The 18342-nt window shown below is 36.6% G+C and overlaps 1 protein-coding gene across 5 annotated transcripts in view; it reads left to right on the forward strand.

Annotated features, from left to right (window-relative positions):
* ANKRD28 (ankyrin repeat domain 28) overlaps positions 1–16217 on the forward strand; it is a 119228-nt gene extending 103011 nt beyond the window's left edge. For all 5 annotated transcript variants that reach the window (XM_066194943.1, XM_066194918.1, XM_066194934.1 and 2 more), the window contains 12 exons: positions 136–210; positions 1195–1396; positions 2833–2920; positions 3324–3441; positions 4036–4255; positions 5285–5372; positions 5469–5552; positions 6066–6211; positions 6385–6467; positions 6608–6690; positions 8966–9057; positions 14200–16217. In XM_066194943.1, the coding sequence (XP_066051040.1) occupies positions 136–210; positions 1195–1396; positions 2833–2920; positions 3324–3441; positions 4036–4255; positions 5285–5372; positions 5469–5552; positions 6066–6211; positions 6385–6467; positions 6608–6690; positions 8966–9057; positions 14200–14486 (1566 nt within the window). In that variant the 3' untranslated portion in view covers positions 14487–16217. The remainder of the gene's footprint in view (positions 1–135; positions 211–1194; positions 1397–2832; positions 2921–3323; positions 3442–4035; positions 4256–5284; positions 5373–5468; positions 5553–6065; positions 6212–6384; positions 6468–6607; positions 6691–8965; positions 9058–14199) is intronic.
* Positions 16218–18342: the final 2125 nt, after the last annotated feature.

Consider the following 18342-nt stretch of genomic DNA (forward strand, 5'->3'; position numbering starts at 1 on the left):
TGTAATTCTATACTGTTCTTCCTACTTTTTCTCCTTTATTTTTCAATCTGTTTATATGGGAAACTGTAGTAATTATTGCTGAGTGTTTTCAAAGGTGAGGGGGTTTTGCACTCACTCTGACTTTCTCTCTTTAAGCTGATGGAAACATCAGGTACTGACATGCTGAATGACTCAGACAACAGAGCGCCTATAAGCCCGCTGCATTTAGCTGTAAGTGCTCAGTTCATTGGTGATGACAGCTCATCTGGTAGCAAAGAGTGGTTCACAGGTTTATTCATTGTGGATTTTTTCAAAATAGGTTAATAAACAAAATGCAAACATACGTACTAATATTCCTGAATGAGGTATACAGGATAATTTTTGTATGTCCCTTGAAATTTGCTTTATGGAACAACTTTCATGTGGAATCTTCTAATTAAAATTTATGCTAATGAAACTTTTACAAGGCTTGTTCTATAAGTAATTATGACTTTAAATCATTATATTGTTTTACTCTCATAATTGTTTAGTATGAGAAATGTTTGTCCTCAATACTTTAAGAAAGATTTGCACAATGGGAGTGGTGTAGGACAGTGATGAAATTCTGTCTATACAAATATATTCAAAATACAGACTAACCAGGTCAATGTGTAGCTTTGATCTTTTCACTGAATTTAAAGCCATTGAAAAACCACACTATAATTTCTGCAACTAGAGTCTCATGCAGTACATAAAGATAGATCTACAAAGTAAAAAATAATCTTTGATAGTGGTAAATGAAAACTATTTGTATTGCATGTTTCTTACAGGTGCTTTTTAAAAATATTTTATGTAAAAAGTTAAAAGGAATTACTTAAGTTTGCTTATATTCCTCACTTGAAATAATCTGAGGATGATGCAACTACAAAATAAAGCAATGGAACATGCAGTAGTCAAAATACTGTTATTTATGCAGATCAAAGACAGATGATTTTCTGAGAGTAGTTGCAGTTGCTGACTGAAAGGATAAAATAGAAAAACCCACCAACCTTCTTGCTGAATATGTGGGTTTTTTTAAATTTGTTGTAACTGTTGTAACTACTTATGTGCTGCATCAGTTGCTCTTCTGCATGCTAAAATAAGAATAGTCTCTTTACAGTTCCATTTATGTAGTTCTGGCAAGAAAGGGAAAAACATTAAGGATGGGAAAATTAAAGGATCTTCTTATTCTTGTAGGCCTATCATGGCCACCATCAAGCTCTGGAAGTGCTGGTACAGTCACTGGTGGACCTTGATGTGAGGAATAACAATGGAAGGACACCACTGGATCTTGCTGCCTTTAAGGGACACGTGGAATGTGTAGATGTGCTCATTAATCAGGGAGCATCAATCTTGGTGAAAGATTATGTTGTAAAGAGGACCCCAATTCATGCTGCAGGTATGTGCTAGCCACTAATCTCCAAAATTTTGGCTTTTGAAGTGGATAATCTGTTTAGAAGTCTCTGTCATTAATGTTCTAAGAAATAATGTTTAGGGGCAGAGGATGACTTTTAAGGTATATGCGGTGCTGAGAAGCATGTAGCAAAAGAGTTGCAGGCAGGAACCAGCATTAATCGAACACGCCACCTGAGTCCAAAGGGCTGCTGTTCCACAGTTCCCTCTGGAAGGGTGCATTGTCCTTTTCCATTCAACTGGCTCTGCTGACAGGTGTCAGTGACATGTCCCTGCTTCTCTCCTCGTCCTTCACGCAGCCCGAACTGCAGGCCCAAATTTAGATAGGCAAATTGCATTGCCTGTCTTGGCAGTAAAATGCTGCTAAAAATGACTGGAGTCTTGGAGAATTTTGGCAGTTTGAGAAGAGACATGAAAACTTACTTTGATTTTTTTCCAAGGATTTAAATGACTCCTGAGCATTTTCAAAATAACAGCAATCCTTTGCAGTATTTTTTTGCTGACTTTCCTAGAAAAAAAAAAAATCTAGGCCTGCCTTTCTCTGAGTCTGGAATCCACACTATAGTCTTATCTTTTTCCTTGCATTAAAAATAGGCTTATTAAATTTGACATTTATAGTAATGGTGTTACAGAAGTGTTGCAGTTAAAAAGAGCATTATGTACAAAACATCATCATTCTAACCACTTAACTTGTTGTCCATGAGCACAAGCCGCATTCTTCTATTTGATTGAGCTTTCCTAACTTGTGTTAGCATGTCTGTCAGTTACAGAAACATGAATTGTTGCTGTGCTTGTGTGGACTGAATACTGCAGCTGTAGGTCGGAAGTAATTTCCCTTCCAAGAAGCAATCATTTATCTTTCATGAGTCGCATTTAAATGAGATTTCTCAATTTTCTGTTTGTTCTTTTTCCATTTTTTTTAACTGCTTGGTTTATTACATCTATGCATTACATTTCCTTCCCTTTTCTAAATGTGATTTCCATTATTATTTTATAACTATGCACACACTACACTTGCTAACAAAATCTGACTATGATTTGCCAGGTCTGTGTTTACCTGTGCCTTAAAACAAGCAAAAATTATGCTAATTCCTATATTTTAATGTTCCTTCCTGTGTATGTTGTATAAGCATATATTCCAATTACTTTTAATATGTGCAACCTCATTTATATACATAAAAAAATCTGTTGGCAATTGATAGTTGGAATGAGTTGTTTCTAACACTGTACAGTCAAAAATACCTGATTTCTGAAATTATTTTGTAGTGTTCATATTTTAATTTAAGTTATAACAATGGTGAAGCTGTACAGTGGGTTTTCAAGCTAATGGGCTTTAGTCTGAGCAGGTAGGTTGCCATTCTGTGTGAGGTCTCTACTCAAAGGCAATTAATGTAAATCCCATGTTTTTATAATGTTTTACAGCTACAAATGGTCATTCAGAATGTTTGCGGCTATTGATAGGAAATGCAGAACCACAGAATGCAGTGGACATTCAAGATGGAAATGGACAGTGAGTTAAAATGATGAACATTCTGTTCTACACAAGCTACTGCATTTCTTAAAGGAGAAAAGCAAATATTTTACAGTATTTATTTTTAACTTATTTTAAAAGAAAATTATTGCAATAAACATAAAGTTGTGAGTGAAAATGTCCTTGTTCAGTCAGATGGAAACTAAAAATGTGTCTTAGTGCCCAGATGCTGAGAAAACGGATTCTAGTTACTTAATCAGGGCTTCTGAACTGGGGCATGTTACTTTATTTTCTTGAATCTAGAAAGCAAATGAGTGGAATGTCATTGATGATGTAAATCTTAACCATTGATTGGAAGCATAGCAGTTATTATACTTGAGCTGAGTGCTAGTCAGTTAAATTTCCAAGTGTAAATTTCCATTTTATTTCTGTCTCTGCTTAGGACGCCTCTGATGTTGTCAGTTCTCAATGGGCACACTGACTGCGTTTATTCACTCCTTAACAAAGGAGCAAATGTAGATGCCAAAGATAAGTGGGGAAGGACAGCATTACATAGAGGGGTAAGAGAATATTCCTTTTCTTTCATTTCCAGTTTCCTTCATGCTAATTTCAAAGAAAGACTTAATATGTAGTATTAATGAATTTCTCATTATTCTCATCCTGCCATTTTAATTTTTAATAGTATTTTTAGTTGCATTCAAAAGATTGATTTTGCCTGTTTGCTACCTACCCTCAGAATTCCTTTGGACTTCTAGAACCTCCTAATCTTGCTGTAAAGTGTTCACTGGAGAGGTCTTAGAGTACAGTTTTTTACTGGGGGGAAGGTAGTGTTGATGGAAGGAAGAAAAGCATGATGCATGCCACATGCCAGATATTTTGTTCATAGTGTCTGCCAGACAATTGAATGAGCCCTAGAGATTAGTAGTTCATTCAGTGTTATTTCGAGAAAATATTCTGTCATAAGTATTATAATACATTGCTATTTTCCCAACAGAATGGCTGTTTTCAGGAACAAAAATGACAACTTACTTTGCTTATTTTGTTATGCCTTAAAAATGCAAGAATTTGCCTGAGGTTTGCTTGCTTTAGTTCTACACCTTGGCTTATACACATGAATATTTTCAAACTGGCCCTTTCCTGCCTCCCTCTCACAGGCAGTTACTGGGCATGAGGAATGTGTGGAAGCATTGCTTCAACATGGTGCTAAGTCCTTACTACGAGACTGTAGGGGACGGACCCCCATCCACTTGTCAGCTGCGTGTGGCCATATAGGTGTTCTGGGAGCTCTCCTGCAGTCAGCTTCTTCTGTGGATGCAGCACCTGCAATGGCAGACAATCATGGCTATACATCACTGCACTGGGCCTGCTATAATGGTAAAATGCATTAAAATACAGCTCTAAACCCATTTGTTGATTTTGAGGTAGAAATTATTAATACTTACAGAAGCAAAATATAAAGTCTGTCCTCATTCAGTTCCTTTCAGTGAATGAGAGAAAATGACAGACATGATATCTTGAAGAGGAATGTATTAACATCTAATACATAAGAGATGTTTACTTTTGTCCTACATTTTTATCGTATACTATTTTAGTTTTATGCCTCAAGGAGTCTTAAAAGAAATTCAGCATAATACCTTTGAACAGAAATGTGACACAGATCCCAAAAGAAAAACTTTTATAGGGAGTAATGGTTTCAGATTAAATCTGGTTTTAAACTTGCTTCATATAAACTATGGTAGGTATAAGGAACTCAAGTATATAAAAGTGATTCAATAAAAATTTAGTTTTTTCTTCACTGATACTTTTCATGGATTTGAAAGTGAGGGAGGCCTTAAAATGCAGGAAAATCACTCAGCTCCTTTGCTAAAGATTTTGTTCTGTGTGTTCATTTAGAACATAGTAGAGGTGTTTTATTATTTCATCTCTGAATGACATAATAGAGAAAAAAAAAGAAGTAAGAGATTAAACCTTAATTTCACCAATTATTATTAAGTGAATAACTACTGAGCTGATGCAGCTGGGTGATAATTTCAACTAAATGTGGAACAAAAATAAGTCTCAAATGGTGGAGCTGTTTTCATGGAGACAAAGTGGGGAATGTACAGAAGAATTTGAAATGCAGAGGTGTAAAGAATTAAATTAGGTGTTCTGGATGTTGTTCAGACAGCATGAGATACCTTATAAATTTCATAAAGTTTACAGTAGTATTACATGTCGGTTTGATTTTCCAGATTCTAAGAGTGTTTTGGCTCCTAAATGTAGCCCTGTTGAATATAAAAAGTCTTTCTTTGAAACTTTCAAATACAATACTGCTTAATCTATTTTAGATACATATTTTTCATTGTAAGCCATAGTTAGACCTTTTCCCTTCTTTTCAGTACCTAACTCTTATATTTGCTTTAGGTCATGACAGTTGTGTAGAGCTGCTCCTGGAACAGGAAGTTTTTCAGAAAATGGAAGGAAATTCATTCAGTCCCTTGCATTGTGCTGTGTAAGGAAGTACAAAATTATTCTTCATAAATTTCATTGCTGTATTTAACAAAAGATTTATCATTCTGTAAATAACAGTCTGTTTAATTCATTATAGGATAAATGACAATGAAGGTGCTGCAGAAATGTTAATTGATACACTAGGTGCTGGTATTGTAAATTCAACAGATTCAAAAGGAAGGTAAGTGTAATGCAGAAAGAATGTTTATAATGTCATACAGTGGCTGTGCTAAATTCTTCAGTCATTTGGGGGTTTTGTATTTGCTACTTAACATTAATCCCTCATTCCCCTGGTTTTATTCTTTGAAGATTTTTGTTTTATTCTGTGCTAGAAATAAATTTTAGATTTAAAAAATCCTGTTCTGATTCAGTAAACTTGAATTGGCATTTAATTATACGGGCATCTTAGAGCACGTTTTAAATTTTATCACTTTGTGGATGGAACTTTATGCATCTTTTATTTTTGTTAAATCAAATTGTATCTCTATTATAACCTGCATAGGTGACATTAATTGAAACTAGAAAGGGACTTTTTAAAGGCAGCAGTCACAACTCCAGCAATGCTGATTGCAAAGGATCAGTGGGAGAGGCTGTAGAGTCTTTTTTATTTGTAGGATCACAGCCAGGGATGCCCCTTTGAATACAGTAAATAGCATGGCTGAACATGGCCATATTGTCTTTTGATCTGTTGTAGAACTCCTCTGCATGCAGCAGCTTTTACAGATCACGTTGAGTGTCTACAGCTTCTGCTTGGTCACAGTGCTCAAGTAAATGCTGTAGATTCTTCTGGGAAAACACCTTTAATGATGGCTGCAGAAAATGGACAGACGAATACAGTTGGTAAAGAGAAAGCTTTATATATTTCTGCTCTTAGCTTTGGTAATCTTACTGTGGCTGAAGTACCCTTACAGTTAACATTCTTGTGAATATATTTTGTCAAAATTCTGTTTTCATTTTGCCATTTAGGTTTTAAGGAGTATGCTTTTAGGTAATACAAGTCTTTATTTCCCCAGAGGTGCTGGTTAGCAGTGCTAAGGCTGATCTGACTTTGCAAGACAGTTCTAAGAACACAGCACTCCATTTGGCTTGCAGCAAGGTGTGTGCATGGTCTGACTTATCGGTGCTGAGCTTGGTGTTACCAAGCACTGTTTGAGAGTATTGTTACTTTGAAAAGAACACTCAAAGCAATTTGTGAAGAATATTTGTTTATGTGACATATGTTTTTTCTGTGTTAAGGGTCATGAAACTAGTGCCTTGTTAATCCTGGAGAAGATTACGGATAGAAACCTCATCAACGCCACCAATGCAGCCTTGCAAACGTATGTATGAGCAGGGAGGGTGTTTGAAAGTTGGCTTCTTGGTGTGTATCTTGCTCATAAAGAGGAATATTTTGCAGAATTTTTTGTTCAAATTCATTTAATTAAACTGTTAAGAGTTGAATCAACTTGGAATTGAATTGCTGTTTTGCTCATATATAAAGCTCTAGATGTTTTGGTTTTTTTTTTTTTTCCTTGAGGGTGAATAGGATGATAAATAAAATTTACTTTATTGTGATTCCTCTGTGGAGTTACTGCAATACACTGAGATGACCTGCAAACTGAGATTTTTCTATTTTAAAAATTATCCAGTTTTTCAATTAAAAATCACTTTATTTAACAACTTGAGGCAAACTAAGACTTGGTCTTCAAAGACAGCTACTTTAAAAAAAAATAACTGCCTGAAGTGTGCTTTTATTCTTCAGCATGCTTTCTGTTTCATGTTTCAGGGATGAAACATTATTTTCTATTAAATATCATGGAGAATACACTATTCTTAAACCTTCCTGAAGATCATATCTCAAGTAGAATTAAACCTCTTTTGTTAGCCTAAATCAGAAGGAAACCTTAGAAATGTACAGTACGTCATACCCATCAGGATGGGCTACTAAAATGACTCTACTGCATTTTTTCCTTTTAGAGTGTTACAGGGAATACTTGACACATGAGGTGTAGCTGAATTATGCATACTATGAATTATTAGACTGCTTCAGTAATGCTGTCACAGTCCATTTAGGAAAAAAAAAAAATCCCAAAACACCAAAAAACACCTTACACTGGAACTTGTAAGCAGCTCACATATTATTCTGGCCTTACATTCCTTCTGGAATCTTGCCATGTTCAAGCTTATACAGTGCTTCCAAGTATTCCCTGACATCTGCTTGAATTAAGGAGTTAAAATACTAAAAATTCTTCCTTTGCTTTTGCTGCTCACCATGGTGCACCTCAGGCAGCATGAAATAACCAGAAAGCAGGAAAGGATTGATTGCCTCGTTTCTGGCTTTAAGCAAGGATGTCTTGGGAGAAGGAAAAGCAAAAAGGAGATGGGAACAGATGTGGGAAAGTATGCTACCACAGGCTCATGTAATTCCACCCACATGCCTTGGCTCAAATAGTTTGATCAAGAGATGTCATGGGATAAAATAGGTACACATTTGCACATCCATGAAGTGTTCATAAATTGCAAGGTTTTAACAGTTCTTTAAAATATGACTTCTTTAGCGAATATTTAATAACTAAATTGACTTTCTGAACAGCTTAAAGTCCTTCTTTGTGCAAGATAAGCATGGAAATTGTTGGTCTCTACATTAAAATTATTTTAATTACAGTACATTTTTCAGTGTATCTGTGGGGTGTGGTTGTTCTTGAATTTTTAATACTTTAATGTAAGCACCATAGATACAGCTGCTCGTGTTTGTATATTTTGCATTTCTGATATGTAAGTAAGGCATTTGTTTCCAACTCAAAATATAGCTTATAGTTAATTCAAACAACTTCAGGAATCTTAGAATGAATGGAGAGCAATATACAGCCGAAGGGAAGTAAGCTGATTATTCCTTTTCCTGCTGAGTGATGGTGAGGTTTTATTCAAGCCAGTGGGAACCAATTTTGAAAAACTGTTGCATTTGAAAAAGATATAATTAGAATATTTGAGATAAAGCCACACTTTCCTTTATAGAGCAAGTTAACACAAAATTGATTTATGGCTAATAGTTTGAGGTTTTGAAAAGTAATCTCTTCTTGCTTCATGCATTATACTGTGAAATGTTTTTTCATCTCTAATCACAATGGAATATAGTGGTTTCTAGAAGGCAGGCTGACGAAGTGCTTCTGCATCTCTTATGACCATTTATATGTAGCAGCAAAACGACTGCCATTCTGCTGTTTGAACTCCAGTGACTGATGACAGTGATATGCAGTAACTCTCAGATGCGACAGTATCTGTTACAGCAGTTGAGTGGGGGATTTATCAACAGAGAGTGCCAAGTGTTTCTGACTTTTTAACATGATAAAGTCAATAAGCAGGCACATCTTTACTAGCAGCTGCTTCCTCACTGTGTGCTGCCATGGAAAGAAGGAAGTTCATAGTTGCTATTGTAGAGTTTCTTTGCAATAGGAAAAGAGTTTTGCTCAGTTTCTCATCTGGGTTACTATATCTACAATATTTATATAATGTGTAAATAACATAGAAGTATAAGTATTACATTTAACTAGATGCAAGCTACCTATCTTAATGACTTGTTCTAAGGTTTATATATGAGTGTGCTTGTCTTCACAGACCTCTGCATGTTGCTGCTCGAAATGGACTAACGGTTGTAGTTCAAGAGCTTTTAGGGAAGGGAGCAAGTGTACTTGCTGTAGATGAAAATGGTAAGAAAAACCTAACTTTGTTTTCCTGTAAGGAACTGTGGTTCTAAACTCAACTCCCTGAAAAGCACTAACTCTGGAAACTTCAGATGAGCCTTTGCAGTAGGTTGCCCTCACAGAAAAGAATGCACTGGTGATGGATCATTTTTGCAAAGCAGCAGAAGTATAGAGAGAGTGAAGACTTTCAGAACGAAGCAGGTTACGGCACAGAAATGTTTGGTTTGCATTTGTAGTTTCATGATGCACTATAAAAGTAGTTTTATGATGCACCCATGAATGCACTAGCTTTGGCATACCAAAAATGGTCAGAAAAACATAATGCTCAAAGTAAAATATAACTTTCAGCTGTTAAGAAGCTGGATTGAATTGCTACTTGTTTTGTCACAGTAGGTACATTGGTGTTAGCTTTTAAAAGCTAGTATGATTTACAGCTCACAGTTACTGTTCTCAAGCTTCTGGCTCTTCAGAGTATTTTGGCACATAGAAGTAAGAAGTAACTGCTTTATCACGAGAATAAATCCTGCATCTTGTAAGAACAAAAGAAAATTAGATTTACTGACTAATTTACATATTTTCATGTAAAATATCCCTAGTCCTCTGAAGCTGTGCTTTTGAAAGTGTAAGTCTTTGTCTCTTATGCCATGAAAGCAGTAGCTGGGATTTGGGGAGGAGTGAGGCGATGGATTTTTTGCTTTTTTGCTTTCTTTGGGTTTGTTTGTTGGTTTTTATTCCAGAAGTGATGCCTAACTAATAGTTCTAATTATATTTCCAGTTTGGAAAGTTTTTCCTCTTTTAATGTTCTGTGTGACTTTCTCTGTGTGTTTCTCAAATTACACTGCTTAAAGTGACATGGGGGTGACTTAAAGATCATTCCTTGCCTAAAATAGGGCACAAGAGTAAGCGCTAAAAGAAACTCCCTAAAATGAAAAGACTGAAAGATATATATTTTTTATTTTTGTTTCTCATCACATGTAAGCTGACTGGAGACATTTGCATTTTTGTGGGCTTCTCACATACAGCCAGCCAGTCCTTTGTTAGAATGGATCTTTGACATAACAGAGGAAAAACATTTGTGTCAAAGTACCCTGGAAGCCTGGGGATCTAAAAATCTTCTTTTTAATTCTGCTCACATTTTAAATTTTAAAGTAAGACTGAGCGCTGTGTAATATTTTTCCTCATTGTGGTTCTTTCTAATAGCAATTGCTTTGTTTATAAAATCTTAAGCAGCCTTGAGAATATATCAAGCAGCCTTGATGAATTCTTTTTTCTGACTGAAGAAATAGGCAGTGGAATATTTTGGATCACACCGCTGGCATTCTCTTACTTTACCATAGTCCAGATAAGTTCGGTGATCTGCCAAACAAGATTGGCATTTCATACAGAATTAGATGATACGGGAGTTCATTTTTAGTTTTAGAAAGTTCTGGTGTTTTACATGGAAGCCTGTCTTGATATATAGAGCATGTAACCAGTAGAGCCTCAGCTGTTGTCTTTGAATTTGTCCCTTTCTGTAAAAACTACATTGACATTTGCAAGCAGTCTCTATTCATATCTACAGCTGTATAAATTGAGTCCTCTGCTGCTATATCTGAGCTATAGATCATTATTGAAAAACATGAGCTTTGCAAAAAATCAACATCACTCCAGTTACCTATAAGATTTTTAAAACTGTGAATTTGAAGTCACACTGCTTTTGTCATAGAGCATCTCTTAAAGTGGTGAGATCATTTTTGTTGAAGAACTAATGTCAGTAGAAAAAATTTAATCCTCTTAATTAATTTAAATCTGCATTTAACAGATTAAATGCAGCTGAAACAGCAAATTAACTGTCCAGTACACTTCCCCAAAGCAGTTGTGTTGAGGGTTCATTCTCTGCTCTGTAGAGAGCAGTTCTTAGTCAATTTTTTTTTACCCGTTTTTGCCTACCAGTCATGATGAAATTGCCATCACCTTCATCTACAAAAATTCTGTTGAAATGGACAAATTTGCCTGTCTTAAAATAAATTTTTGACTTTTTCTTTCATTTGACACCATATGAGGTTTTATTTTGTCGCTCAAGCAACTTTTCAGGGGTTTGTTTTGTTTTGTAGTGGGTTTTTGTGTTTTGGTTTTTTTTTTCCTGGATATTTAAATTTTTTTTTTAGTTTATATTGGAGATGTCCAGTTTTCTGCAAGGAATTTTTCTGTAAGTGCTTATAAAATGACTTGTGCCTCAGACTCTCATCTCTTTCCCAGTGTTAATACGTCATTCAGCTGATCTTGAGAATTCTCATTACACTGACCACATTAATAACCCTCTGATTTTCCTGTAGACGCCTTCCTAGCAACTTTCAGGCCCCAGGGGAGGGAGCAGCTCTGCATTTGGGCAGGGGGAACCCCAGCCTTAAGTCAGTGTCCATCAAGCAGACTCTTGTTTTCTGTTGTGCAAGGATGCTGCCCCAACTCATTCTACTTTTATTGCCCCATCTACAAATGAAGATAGTAAATATTTTGTGTTCTGCGAAGCCTTATGCAGGTACAAGTGCAGATTATGGGGACCATTACAGGAGAGCTGAGTAAGAGTATTTAGTGGAGTCAGTTTATTTACTAACATCATCTTCAAAGGAAATATAAAGTATTTATATCAGCTGTTTCCCTGACTTATGAATTATCACTCTGCAGTCAAGTGACATAAAATAACAATTTGTTCTTATAAATTTAAATTTGATATAGTGGAGTTAATGTAAGTTAATATGGTGGAGGACACAGATGTCAGTCTTTCGTGGTGTAAGCAGTTACTTCATCTTGCTATGTCTAAGGCAAGAATAAAACTGGGATATTTTATTCCTGCTTATGAAAGCCAGGAGCTCGAGATTGTATATTAATTATAAACACAGTTTTTAGAAAACAGAAAACTTTTAACAGAAGCAAGTATTTTGTTTAATCCTTACATTAACCTTTTTTAGGATGAACTGGGATGCTCTGCTCCAGAAGGAGCATGAGTAGTCAGGACCCTAGAAGTCTTTAAAAGAGGGGAGGGGGGAAGGGGGCAAACAAACAAATAAACAAAATCCTTAAAAATAGCAGGTGACTGCTTGTTTTTCTTCTTTGAACTTTTATCAAGTCACATTAGTGAAAGGAATGGTGTTGAATATGACCAGCTTGAATAAACTTACTTTGTTGTGTCATCTTACCTTCATACAACCTCCAGCAACTGTAGATACTAAATGGTGTGCATCTGAGTATCAGTTCTGAGCCTTCTGTTCTGCCTTACATGCCTGAAATGCAGTCATGATCCAGGTGTGGCGAGCTCTGGCCCTTGCTTCTGAATCCTCTCAAAATGTATCTCTTCTGCAGACTGTCACTGTTAACTCTGAGCTGTTTAAGTGCTGTGGTACCTTACTAACAATGAAAACATCCGCTGCGCTGCACTTCTGTACGGCCCTATCGCATGGTCAGCTGGTGCGTTCTGTGCTTGACTTCTCTGTGTTTCCTTGGATTGTGTGCTCCTTTGGGCAGGGACTCTTGTCTTGCTCTGTTCAAAGCATCAAGCACAAGGTCTGTCCTGAGCGAATAATAGTTCAACTGCAAGACTGTCCCCTGCTTGCTGTTTTCTTAATTTCTAGCTACAGTTATTTCCCATAATGTGCTTACTGGTTTAATACTTATGTGCAATGGTACAAGACAGTAACTGCTCCTGAGCTCTATCATAAAACTTGATCTGGACCTACTTCTAAAATTAAAGATGATTCTTTTGAAGTAGTTGAAACACTTGCTGGTAGAATGAGCACTGCCTCATTTTCCCTGCCTTCCTGAAGTCTGGATAGAAGTCTATCATGTACTTTGGGTTAAAGCCCTCTATTATTTAGAATTACTTGTGTGCTTTTTACTCGGATGTCGTACACCTTAACGTTCTGGACTTTGGGGTAGTGCGGGACTTCAGACTCCCAAATGTACCTGAATATGAGTCTTCCTGTTGAGCTCATTGTGGGCATTTCTGTCCCACACAGGGCGAGATGCTGCAGGGTGACTTGGGCACACGCTGCTGGGTGGAGCCAGGGAGGAGAACTTGTCCTGCTCTTGGCGGCAGAATTAGCTGTGAGATGTGGTTGTATTTAGGAGACTGCCCTGCTTTTAGAGCTGCCAATGGCACCACCAAGTGTGGTCCCTTGGTGCTGTAGCTGCACCGAGACCTGTGCCAGAACTCACCCCCAGGCACCGTCCGAATGGTTAAGCCTGAGACAGGAGCAATGTAGAGATCTCTGCTGAGGAGAATTTGAAGCAGTTTTCTTGACACTGAATGAGTTGAGGCAAGTACACAGAGAAGGGGAAGCTGCAGAAGAAACAATGGTGGATGATTATTAGAGCCAAAGAAACCCAGAAGAGATGTCACAGCTACGTGACCTGACTGCAAATCATTCCATAGCCCAAGACCTCCTGCTTTGGGGGTTGTCACAGCAGCAATGCCTGGCAGAAGTTTGGTTGGACCAGCTGGCCAACCAAGAGGTGTCCCTGCAAATTCTAGCCTGCTAACCCAGCTGGCATTTCCTCAAACTTCTCTGGATTTCTTAACTGATACCATGCAAATAAAAATTAGGCATTGGCTTTATAATTTATATTACTGAATATTGTAATAAAGTATAGGTTAATTATACTCTGCCTTTTCAATTAACTGGCCCTGATCCTTTAGCCAGCTTGTTACTGAGATAGCACAGTGTTACTAAAGTAACTGTCTGTGATGAACAGCTGTGGTGGAGCTTCTGGATGAAGAAATATTTGAGCTGTAGTTTCTGCAGTAGCTCTTTAGAGAATGTTATCACCTATCACTGCTGGCTGCTGTTAGTTGTCTCTCCTCAGCCAGGTGACTTCCTCACCATTTGCAGATCTGGGCTTTTCTTACTGGCCTAGAGTGTTTGGCTGTGCTTAACAAAACAATTACATCTTTTTTGCAAAGCCCACTAATTTCAAGATTGTTTTTGTAACCAGAAGTTTAAAAATACTAATTGATAATGCATTTATTTCTTTTTTGTTGTTGTTGTTTTTTTAAACAGTGCGGAACTAAGAAATGTAAAATGCTTTTTGCAGCTGACAGATTGTATGAACTTGGAGAAATCTGTACATTCGTCTTTATTTTAAATGAAGGATTTGCTTTCTCTTGGTTTGTAGGTTACACGCCGGCTTTGGCCTGCGCGCCCAACAAGGACGTGGCCGATTGCCTGGCTCTCATCCTGGCCACCATGATGCCTGTGTCATCGAGCAGCACATTGCCCTCCCTCACCTTCAATGCCATTAATCATTACACCAACACCTCAAAAACTGTCACCTTCGATTCCTTGCCAATCATGAGGAGTGACCACAGCTCCTACTGTACTTTCAACAACATTGGCAGGGAAGGTGGCTACCCCTACACAGAAGAAGATGAGCTCAATGACTCAGATTCTGAGACCTATTAGAAGATACTTTTTGTAGGTCTGAGTGAACCCTCACGCTGGAAGGTCAGACTTGTGCTCTCGGAAAGCTGTTGCTGTTTGAATACAGAAGGAGGAGACACCTTTGAGAAGATGTTTTTTATTGTGGTTGCATATAAAAAAAAAATAAATCTGTGAGACTCTAGGAATATTTTTAAGAGCATATTTTGCAGAAGAAGCATAAATTCTTGAATAAGTACTTGGAATTGATGGGAAAAAAAAAAAAAAAAAGAATGTCAAAACTGTTTTATTTAACTGTATTCTACCATTCTGTTTCTGGTGCCAGGAGCAATTCCTGCAGACTGGGCACCCAACTTGGTGTAAATGAACAACACTATTGTACAAGACAAAGGATGCTAGATTCAAATGCTCTCAATAAACTTAAAACCATTTTGAAGGCAATAAATGAGTTTGGTACAGTAGGCATTGTTTGTGCTGCAAATTGCCAAAGGACCAAATAACTTAAAGATTTTTTTAATTAAATACGTTTTTGTGAAAACTGGAATAGGTTATTTGAGAAGTTATTTCAACCAAACCTTAATTACTTCTGGAAAAGAAGCTTAGATTTGGGTTTAAATGTTGAATTTTATTTTTTTTTAATCATCTGAAAGCCTTCCGACACTATTAAATGTACCATGAAAAAAAGCAGATGTGCTTTTAAGTTTTATTTTCTTTTTCTTTTAGGTGAAATGAAAATGATCGGTCATACTTTTATAATACTAAAATTAGACCAGCTAACAAGGTGAAGTCAGGGTGAAAAATGTATAGTGTAATAAGGGAAGGAAGGGGTGGGAGATGTGGGAGGGAAGAAGTAATTGTTGCACAGTTACAGATTTTTTTTTAACTCTTGGGTTTGGGATGGAATTTTTCTTAATTTAAAAATACATGAGTAACTTGGAAACTATGAAACTGCATAAAAACCTGAATTGAAATGTCTTGATAACCCTGTTGTGACTGAGAGTTCTTTTCAGTAATTTACCTACTTCCTTACATCATAAATTTGTATGTAAGATTAAAATTGTATATCCCTGTCACCTTTTTTTTTTTCAATCCCAGATTTATAGAGGGGGGAGGGAGGAGGGGAGGTGAATTTAAAAGTATATTTCCCTATTAGAGAAAAAAGTACAGTGTCTGGTCTGTGGGAAGAGCTGTGTATCTTTGTTGTGCTCCATTTAGAAAATAAACAGCAGAAACAGGTCCCTGTAATGTAGTTCAGACTTGCCCAATTTTTATTTTTTTTTTTAATTTATAACAGACTACTGTGTTTTCTTTAATTGCCTGAAAAATGAAAAACTGACATAAGTAAGCTGAAGTTTTGTCTGTTAAATATGAATTTACTTTATTTGGCTCTGCTTTAACTATAACTGTTACTTTTCAAGTGAATTTGTTTATGTACATGCAAGGAATCCTTGCGTGTCCTGGCAAAGTACAAATAAATTACTACAAACTGATTCCAATTTCATTTTTATCCTTTTTTTGTATTGTGAAACTGGAAAACTTTGATATTGTAAATTAACAGCTGCTTTTCTGAACATAGTGTGGAAACATGGGACAATATTTTGATCTATTTGATAATTTTGTGGGTTTTTTGAAGAATTAATGAGCATGTACATAGAAATAGTGACTGCTTGAATACTGTATTTACCTGCACTCTTTCAGTACTTCAAGATTCCTGTATATTTTACAGAGTATAATAAAACCCAAATGTGAGTTCTACTAATGAATAATTTATTTGTATGTACTAAGAATTAATGACAAAGTCTCTTGTCGAACTGTTGGAGTTTATAAAATCTTCACAAAGGCTTTGCCAGTGTTTTAATTCTAAAGTGAGGGTGAGCTACTTAAAGTAATTTTAAATATTACAGTACTTCATTATTCCTTTAGGCTTCCTTATGAATACTGCTTTCTTAACCATTTGTGCCTGTGTTCATTGTTTATCTGTGAGCAGAGTTAGAGGACTTCAGGGAGGTCGTGATTTCTGTGCTCTCTTCCCTTTGAATCTCTCACGTGTGTGGCTCTGTGGCAGTGATGTTTGTGCCACAGGCAGCACTCACAACATCCACATTGGCCTGTCTTGGGATTCACTGTAAGCATTTAAATGCAAAGGCTGAAGCAATGTGGAGCCATTTTTTCCTCAAATGCTTGTGGGAAACCTGATGAGAGCGCCAAGTGGTGTGTCTGTTATTTAAAAGGTAACAGCTGCATGCTTCTGTTCGTGAAACTGTCTGATGTTAATTCAAAAGCACTGTGAAAGGATGATATTAATAGGCCTTTATTATCTATGTTGACCTCTGTCTGACTTGGAGATGACCTGTTATCTCTGTGTGCTGTCTGTAGCCATAGGGCACCAGCTATAGCAGGGGACATTCCTGTTCTGCTGGAAAAATTGCAGTGCAGTAGAGGCTGAGCTGTTCATGACTACTGTGTGTCTGGGTGACAGAGGAGGAAAAGCTCAGATGGCATTGGTTTCGTGAAAAGTCAAAGATTTAGATATGGAATACAGGGACATGCAGAAAACCATGCTGTTGAACATGTTTGATTCCTTATGTCAATTAGAAATTGTTCCTTTCATTTTGTTGCTACTCGCCTCTTGAGGAAAAGTTTCTCACTGCATTAAATTGCATTATTTTAACCTAGGTTTTGTGAACTTTTTTGAGCTAGATATCTGTCTTTTCTAATTATGAATTATTAAATCCAGTTAGGAGTTCATAGTTGCATGATTTGTGTATCTCATCATTGCAGTTTATTCATTGAGCCTGTACCTTGAAATTTGCATGTATTTGTTAAAAAAAATCCCCAAAACTCTATTACTACCTGGCAGTATTGGTAGGACATTAATTGTACCTTGTAAGTGATAATTATTATTATAATGTGGTCTAATTCCAAAAATGGAACGTGATTTGTTTAAAGACCACGCTACTGTGCTCAGAGACCACTTCCTTAATGAGAGGTCAAGGAACAGCAGGTTCCTTGTTTCTGAAAAGCAGATAATGATGACGGTGTCTGGTAGGGGTTTAAAAAAAAAGGTTCATATCTCAGTTGGAGGTCTGTTCATTTCCACAAAATTATGTCAGAACCTCCATTTTTCTAAAAGAAATCCTCCTGATTTTCTACAGATGAATATTGCACAGTTATTCTGACAGCCTTTATCCAGACAATCTCTTGGATTTTCACCAAGGGAGAGCAGTGAGCCTTGGCTGGACTACTGAAGCAATATATTAGAATAAAAGAAACCATTTTTTTCCTGGGGAAAAAAAAAATCAAATGGACTTAAGGAATGAGGACAGCTGGCTCTGCTCAGCTTTCTATGTACTCTGACTTCTGGGATGTTTTATGGGTTTTCCATTCTCAGGATAAATGTTCTGCAGGAGAAAATGCCAAGTCAGTATTAACCTCATAGGTTGAGCTGTTACTTTTAGAGTGTCATGTTGCAGGATAAATGCTGCATGCTGATTAGATGAAGAATCAGTCTGTCTCCCCCTAAGAGTGACCCTATTGTAATTGAGGAGATTTTTTGTGTAATTCCATATAAAATCTCTGTGTCCTGCTTTGTATTTCCTCCTGTAAATTTTTGTTGCCTTCTCATGCTTAGCTGTCTCCAAAATAGTTGTATAAATATATGTGGAACAGTCAGAGCTTTTATTCTAGGCACTTTTTAAACATAGATTGGCTGTAATTGTTTGGGGGTTTTTTTCTGGTAATTTATTTTGTTTAAAATTCTGATTTGTCTGTGTTCTGGTTTTGGCTGTCAGGCCAAAGAACTAACAAGTGTTTGGTTGAAAAATAAGTTAATATGTAAAAATTAATACTTCAAAGTTTAGCTTGAAGTAAACTAAACTCT

Source organism: Chamaea fasciata, unplaced genomic scaffold, assembly GCF_029207755.1.
Source record: "Chamaea fasciata isolate MVZ Bird 193981 ecotype frontalis unplaced genomic scaffold, bChaFas1.0.hap1 SCAF_1, whole genome shotgun sequence".
Lineage (NCBI taxonomy): Eukaryota > Metazoa > Chordata > Aves > Passeriformes > Sylviidae > Chamaea > Chamaea fasciata.